Source organism: Hypomesus transpacificus, chromosome 2 (assembly GCF_021917145.1).
Source record: "Hypomesus transpacificus isolate Combined female chromosome 2, fHypTra1, whole genome shotgun sequence".
In the NCBI taxonomy this organism is placed as follows: domain Eukaryota; kingdom Metazoa; phylum Chordata; class Actinopteri; order Osmeriformes; family Osmeridae; genus Hypomesus; species Hypomesus transpacificus.
The window spans coordinates 2,445,451-2,453,646 of NC_061061.1; the positions used below are offsets into that span (position 1 = coordinate 2,445,451).

Genomic DNA, 8,196 nt, shown 5'->3' on the forward strand with positions numbered 1-8,196 from the left:
AGTTGATCATGTCTGAATCATAACACTGAGATTGTAGCGATTTTGTTGTGTTCCCAAGGTCTAGAGAGCCCACCCAGTTGCACCTCCTCCAGTGCTGAGCTGGAAGAGGAAGGAAGGATCTCCTACACTACTGCTGCATCAGAGAACACATACGCTTTTGAATACTATTCAACACTTGAATAGCTACATATGGAATGTGTCATTGTTAGTTCAATGTGATCTGGGAACACCGGAATCGCAGACTGTAGATCGGATTCAAAGCACATTATGCAAACAAGATCTCCGGTCTCGGCTACACATACAGACTTTGAGGATAGAAAACAAGTTATGTATCAACAGTTAATCCTCAGATAGAGGGGGACATTCCTAGCCCTTTATTCTGCGCCACCCTGAGGAGGGTTGGGGGAAAAAAAGACTGAACCAGACTCGAAGTAACGATTTAATAAACCAAAAGGTGATTCGCCCGATAACATAATGGTCATCACAACTCTCTAATTTGCTGGATGTGTGTAACTCCACTGACTGACTCTCTATCTCTCTCTTTCTCTGTGGCATGTTCAATCTTTTTCTCTTTTTTTGGTAAACGTTTTGGAGACTTAGTCATGAGAACAAAAAAGGGGAGGATTTGTTTGCATTTTATTAGTACAGTAATGGTGTGGAATATTATCCATTAATATATGTATAAACGTATGATTTTATATATCATTGTAAAAGAACTGAACCCTCTAATTGAATGCACCTCAAAACTCAGAACCTAGAACTCTAATATGAGGTAGACATCAATAATGGTATTCCACCCTTTGCAAACATATTAAACACAACTTAAATTACTCTTATCAATGTAGGAATTATATGATTATCATGAAACTCTGTACATCACAAATAATAAAATAATTATAGAATAGAAATTAAAACGATTTGAGTGCATTTGTATATTTACAAAGAAATGCCTTTTTCTCATTTCTCCATTTGTTGCACTTGTATAGTTTTTGACTATACAAATATTTACACATCAAATAACGAACAGCAGTGCATTCCAAGCTAATGTGCATTTAAATATCAAATCGTTTGTTCTTGTCAGTTTAACGCAGAAATATAACAACTTTCTTCCTGACTTATCGACATTTGCGCAGTCAGTTGTGAAGTGCATTTCGTAAAGATGCAGATTTGAGCATGAGTTCGCCTTGATAATGAGGCTGATGTTTCCTTGAGTCCCTCGGTGCCGTTTGCAACCGGATCCAAAACACAGTGTTCACAAGCAGACAGGACTTGGCCCGTGTCCGTACAGTCAACATTTATGATAATCGTCTCTAGCCCCGGGTCCATGTCTCCCTCTCACACACACCTTTAAGTCCACATCACACGCACATCTTGCATTCGTTTAACTCCGTCGGTGCAAGGTGAGCGCGCGCTGCACTCGGAAGATGCAGATCGCGTTTATAGGGAAATGTTCTCGCAATCCCACCGCATTCTCTCTTTCTCTATATATCTCTCACCCCTCTCGCGCACTTTCCCATCTTCCCACTATATCTCTGTGTTTGGTAGATCACATTCACCTTCTCGACGGACGGCCTCGAGAGCCTATTGATAACGCATCAAGAGAGCGCAATAGCTCCAGCTGGGCCAGAGCAATTATGGAGACACCCAAATGAGTCCTTGTCCGAGAAGTAACAATGCACAACAGACTGTCCCGTGTTCTCCATCCCCGGTCCAAACAGGTGCGTCTCTGAACCTCTTTCAGGCCACTTGCTGTGCTTTTCTTTTTTGTCCAGCATGTTGCCCAAAGGATGCGTGGTAGCGCAAGGTCGCCGCTATCTACGACTTCCAAACAACAGGCTATTGTCGATGTATATATTTGTTGAATGGTGGAATAATAAGCGTGTCAGATTTACGCACACGATTAGGCCATTTAAAGCAACCGTGATGTGGTTGTTATGAGTTTGAAATTGCCAAATAAATATTGCAAATATTGCCTTTCGGATCCCTTTTGAATAAAGATTACGCCCCACATTGTAGGCCCATATATGACAAACACACGGTCCTGCATTTAAAAAAAGCTTTGCCAAACTCTCATGTGTCCATCGGGACTTCATGACCCATCTTTGATTTGAGTTGAGATCTCAAAATTGAGGTCAAAGCGAGGCGCTACCTGCAGCCGCACTGCTCCACCACCATATCCTCGTATTGTTTGTAGACAACATTGTTACCCGAGTCTATGTAGAGAATGCTGATGGGGCTGAGCTTGGTGGGCACACAGCAGCTGGGAGGTGTGCTGTTGGGGTCCATGGAATTCATGAGAGTTTGAATGATGGCGTGGTTGGTTGGCTCTAGATGCGACCTCAGGGGGAAGTCACAAACGCCCTCGCAGTGGTACGCTTCGTAATCCAACGGAGCGATGATCCAGTCGTCCCAACCGAGCTCTTTGAAGTTCACGTGCAGTGCCTTTTTGCTGCATCTTGATTTTGACTTTTTGCCGTGTCTCTTTCCGTGTCTGTTGTTGAGCGCTGTCCTCCGTCTGCGGCGCGCTTTCAACTGCACGCCCTTCTCCTCCTCTAATCGCCCCGAACCGCGCGACTTGATCTTCTCCTTCATTTCGTTGAACAGATTCTCTCTTTTTTTTGACCTGGTGTACACCACCAGTATAGCTTTCTCTTGTTGGCTTCGATTGGCTCTGTCGAATCCTAACTGTTTCAAGTCGATTTCCGTTTTTGATTTGCCCAGCGTGACCTTGAGTTGGAGACAAAGCTGGCTGCCCTGGCCAGAGGGGGGTCGGCTCTTAAACATTTCCCACACATCCAAAACCTCCCATCCTGCTTTTCTGGAATCCAGGGGATCAAGGGATCTGGAATCCAGCAGACTCTCTGATCGACAGGAGGATAATTGGATGTCATAGAGACCTGTCGGGGACGTTTGGAAATCCCCGGGCACTTTCCTAAATATCCTTAACTCCGCCCCGACCAGCTCCTCTGTGTCTGAGAGGGTTGAGACATCAAACAGATACTTTTGTCTTCGCAAAGGAGAGTGCAAGAGATCGTCTGCAAGATAAAAAGAAATAATTGCAGTCAGATTCACTTAGAGTATACAGTGTTCAGAGGGGAGAAGGGAGGGTGGAATGGGGGTGTCTCGCATTCTCACAGAGAGGCCAGATCCGCTGGCCTTATTTCTTGTTGTTCACTGGTCACTCAGAACCTGAGCTGAGCCAAACTACAACTGACACATCGTCAAATTAGATAAACCAATCTGGTTATAAACTTCACGGCTGGCATGTTTCAAGGCGATATTGATTTTTTTTGTACGTTTCTGTCAGCATAAACGTTCTCGCATTCTCACTTTTAATGTAGGCTCATGCAGATTCCTATATTTGCGTGTCATTAATTTTTTTGTTAAGATCTCATTAAGATTCGTGAAGATAGTATAACAAATCTGAGCCCTTGGCATTTTAGAAGCAGTCAGATGAACCACATTTTTGTTCATCACAATCACAATCATTTACATTTTTCTCAAGCCCTATTGCATATGTTTAACAAGCAATTGTAATTATTACTTTCGAGTAGCCTACGGTGGGATCAATAGGCCAGTATCTATGCAAGCCAAAATGCAAACATCCACAGTTCCTTTAAGCCTACATGCGGAAAGCTCTCTACGAACGACCAAGGCTTCATGCATAAACTTTTAGGGGCCATTTTAGGCATATTGTTATTGTTATTAATTATGGGACCATGTTTCAATAGTTAAAGGCCTATTCTTACCCAACATTTCAGTGAGGATATTGTTTTCAATCCCATCCTCCATATGCCTCTTTTCAACAAATGTTTGTTTTTGTTTTTGACTTCTTTGTAAAGCTCTTCAAGAACATCTGATTCTACCTATTAGTTTGAGGGTAGGCTTGTCCCCGTAAAACAAGAGACAATTTTATGATTGTCCCACTCCTACTAATTCATTATTTGTCTGAATGTATCTTCAGAGTATTTAAGTATTTTCAAAGTTGTGAGGCATAAAACACATGGTGTCCGGTCAGATGTCGTGGCTGGAGTTCGCAGACACAACGGGGCAGAGGCGACTCACTGTAGTCTCACCCACACTCAGCTGAACAATACACAATTAATGCATTATTCCATGTCGAGGCCAACACATGCAAATGATGACCTACTCTAAGAGATACAATATTGAGCAAAACATGAGGAGACTAAAAAAGCGTACATGCAAAAGTTGTTTTATATGAAATTGAGTAGACACATTTGTTTGGGACTTTTTCGTTTAGCCCTTTCTTTTTCTTTAATATTTCAGTGCATAAAAAATAGCCTAAGAAAGCAAACCCAATTAACCCCATTAAACCCACATTAACCATAAAGGATTCAAAATGACAAAATGCCTTGTCTTTGCAGAACAATTTTACCATGTGCGTTTAAACGTGTTTTTCAGTCCTCCTAAGTTATGATATGATTCCTCCTAAGTTATGATATGATTCCTAATAAAATGTTATTCGGAATAGATATTCGGATGTGTACGCCAGTTCTCTGCCCCTAGGGAACCCCGCGGAGTTTAATAGTAAAAACAGATTGAAACCTTGTGTTTGTTTCACAAACTTTGCACGTATGGCCTGCATTAGTTGCTTTTTATATGACCTCAAACAAATCGAATACAAGGTCACCAAATAATTAACAGTTCTGAATTCCGCTTTTCCTCATTAAAATACTTCATCCCTTTGTGCCAAAGACAACATTCCCGGTTCGAACGTGCTCGGCCTGACACCGGGTTGGAATTATAGAACACATCTCTCAATTAATGAAAATGTGTAGCCTACTAATAATAACGAATAACGTTAAAAGATTAAACTTTTTTTCGCTTTGACACAATTTTTTGGGCTAAAAATTACTCTTGTTTATAGAAAGTAGTCTTGTGTGCACTTGCAAAGTCATTCGTCCGAAAATAAAGAGTGATGTGTCCAGTTGGGCCTACTCGTTTGCATCTGAATCCAAACTATTACAAAACATGGGCTTTCGAAATGTAATCTGTAGCCTGTGTTTGTATCTGTCTGTCTGTGTGTGTGTGTTTATGTGTGTGTGTGTGTGTGTGTGTGAGAGAGAGAGAGAGAGAGAGAGAGAGAGAGAGAGAGAGAGAGAGAGAGAGAGAGAGAGAGAGAGAGAGAGAGAGAGAGAGACTCGGGCTGCCGAGGCCAGCGCGCACCATCTGCGTTTTAATGAGTTACTTCTGAGGCCAAAAGTAATTTTCATACATTCGGTTTGTTCTTGTCTGATCTTGCAACTAAAACGAACCTAAGAGACACCCTAAACTGTTCTCTTTAATCGATAGAATTTACAAATAGAAATCTGTATTACACTATATGCGGGTTAAGAGTAATTTTATTTAAAATCTAAGGTGTCGTTCTTTGGTCCAGCTTTCAATTCAGACGCAATGCACCCACAAACACTGATGCGCAAATACGCGTCGCATTTTGTAGACTAAATGAGGATGAGTATCCAAAAGTAAAACGCCGCCTAGTTACATTAAGGTCTGTTCCGTGGTGCAGCTCACCACTCCAGGCTTGTTCCACACTGCGGGCTTTACTGGTGCCGGAGCAGAGCCCACCACTGAGAAGGGAGGACGGAAGAAAAATAATTTTCCACAATTAAAGTGGCGGTCGCACAGGGAGGTGCGCTGTAAAAGTAAGCAACCAAAGACTTCTTAGCGAAGGAAGTGCTCTTTCTTTCTTTTTTTCTTCCCGTCGTTTTTGGTCATTTGCCATTGGCTGTGCTGGGTCATTATGGGAGAATAGACAGTGTTTGATATATGACATGAACACTCAATTAGATCACCCAGTTCAAATGCTCCAATCAGCGGCTCGATGCTAAGCAACCCTCGGAGAGTCCAGCGAGGGGTCAGAGCCAGTGACACATCAAATTAAACTCAGATAGGAGAAAGTGAAGCTTGTTCATCAGATCAGTTCGCAGTTTGTCTCTCTGAACTGGAGTTCTTGGTTGTAGCCTACTATACGGGAGGGGAAAGCGAACAATGGTTTGAACATGTCACTTGTGTTTGTCCACCAAAGATTAACTAGCCTTGCTGTTTTTTTTCTGCGTTCAGTTATGTGTTTATCTCGAATCCTTGAACCTTTTCAGTTTCGAAGTTGACTGAGCCAGACACCTGCTCCTAGCACCGGCCCATTCTTTGATAGGCCCAGTCCATTAACTAACACATCGCTTGGACAGAGTAATTAATTCCTCACTCAGCACAAATATAATTTTGGGGTTGCATGTCTTCCTCGTCACAGACCAGATAGCCTACCCACCTACATTTGAACCTCGTCGTAAACTATGGTAAAATAAGTGAATTTTTATATTTCAGCTGACATTGTACATTGTAACGTCTCCCCGCGCAGCTAGCTATATGATGGAGATGGCGCACGTGGGGACCCGGGGAAAAGGATTTATTACCTTCATTTAGAGACGTTCTCAATTAGAGTTTTACTGTTGTGTTACCTGGGGGTCAATTTAAGTCCAATATAACTTAATACTTTGCAAAACTGACGTAGTTCTACGGCTCTTTAAAATGTGTCCCAAGGGTACAAAGACACCCGAATGCTGCAACAAAACTTAATGCGTCTCCCAAAAGAAGCGATAAAGTTCGAGTGCATCTATTACGCAGGCCTAACTTTATAGCTGTTGAGATTACGAGATATTTCCTTTACCTTCGCAATTTTACTGTGCAAAATGAATTTTGAACCTCTCAATATGACTAAAATTAAGGCTCCATGCACCGTATCGTGGCCTAATATTGAGAAGATGGTGTAACAATAACACTGTTTAGCTTTCCCGCATAGTCAACAGCTATTCATATGCAGATATGAGAGAAGCCATTTTTATGATAGGGTCACACAAAATGTGACACAAAAAACTATCCATTGCAGATTACAGTGTAAATCAAATAGGCCTACTTCACAACCTTAATTTAATGAATTGTTTGTTGTTGCTGACACCAACCTTTTCCTCTGTCCACAAAACTTGTTATGGTGTTTGCAGACTTGGAGGAGCGGAAAAAACTGGCGTTAAGTCCGAGTCTCTCCGCCGCAGAGTAAGTCCGGTATATAGAAAGCATGTAATCGTGGGGCACAATAGCGTCTTTAAAGTCCTCTCGCGGGTGGCTCAAAACGGGAGAGGATGTGAATATCTCTTTGAGAAACTTGGTTGACCTTTGTCCGTCATGATGGATCCGGGTTCCCTTGTGTCTCCACGGCACAGATGGAGATATGATAGCAGCAGACTGGGAACATGGTACATTCCAAATAATTAAGATGAACAGAAAATATAACGTTAGGGTTCGAAATGCCTCCATGGTGGTAACGTCCCGGAGTTGTCTCGAAGCCTTCTTCCACTACGAAGCCGATTTCAACTGCAACAGCCAAGGATGCACGGCGCGTCAGAGCAAGACTTAGGTGCGTTCGCGCTCTCGACTTCTCTCAAGAGTGGAGACTACATCACCGGGGAAACACGCCCACTCAGACGCTACAAGTATAGCCCACTTATTGGAGAACTATTCTTCGGTCTTTCTTTGGCCGTTGAAACGGAGGAGACATTCGTTTAGGGCAAAGAGTCAATTCTCAAAGCCATAAGTAACGCAACAGGACCCCAAGTTTAAAGCTACAATAACATGTTGACAAAGGTCATTGGGTCAACTTTAACTGGAGGTCAAGAAAGCAGTCTGATATAAAATCCTGGGTAACGTTTAGTCTACTCGATTAAAACTTGGATGATCACAAAAAAGTATTGTCCACTTTTTAACAAAATAAGTAGGCCTATTAAACAGTTTTATTATTTAATTGTTATTTTTTAAATATAATAATCGGTATTAATTTTGAACTAATATTAACTTTGAACTGATCCGAAGAGAAACCTAGACACATGACGTGCCTGACCCTTCGCATCATCAACCGACTAACTGTCTGTCAGGGTAGCAACATAGATATTTTTTTATGTGAAGCTATGAGGTCAAATATGTCCAATAAGCTGCACTAAGAGAGCTTCTCCATTCCTTTGGTAGAGCTCTCTGTTTAGGATTCTGCAGGAACTTTAATTCTGGGAACAGACAAAAGCATCTCTTTTTGTAAAACTTTACTGCTCTCTACTGGTGGTGATGTACACTGCAAGTAAGGCCACTGCTTACGTAAAACACCATCAGTCTAAGGCTTCCCAAGTCCGT

The 8,196-nt window shown here is 42.0% G+C and overlaps 1 protein-coding gene across 1 annotated transcript; it reads right to left on the reverse strand.

The window, feature by feature from the left end:
• Positions 1–629: 629 nt before the first annotated feature.
• Positions 630–7,420, reverse strand: gdf6a (growth differentiation factor 6a). The gene is made up of 2 exons (XM_047037049.1): positions 6,981–7,420; positions 630–3,035 (listed from the first exon to the last, which is right to left on the reverse strand). The coding sequence occupies exons 1-2, from the start codon at positions 7,330–7,332 to the stop codon at positions 2,146–2,148; spliced, it is 1,242 nt and encodes a 413-aa protein (XP_046893005.1). The 5' UTR covers positions 7,333–7,420; the 3' UTR covers positions 630–2,145.
• Between the last annotated feature and the right edge of the window lie 776 nt (positions 7,421–8,196).

Excerpts from the sequence above, each read along its gene's own strand:
- gdf6a (XM_047037049.1), bottom strand. The coding sequence starts at position 7,332 with ATGGAGGCATTTCGAACCCTAACGTTATATTTTCTGTTCATCTTAATT. Across the intron at positions 3,036-6,980 it reads TTTTGTGGACAGAGGAAAAG|ACGATCTCTTGCACTCTCCT; the intron begins GTTGGTGTCAGC and ends TTTATCTTGCAG.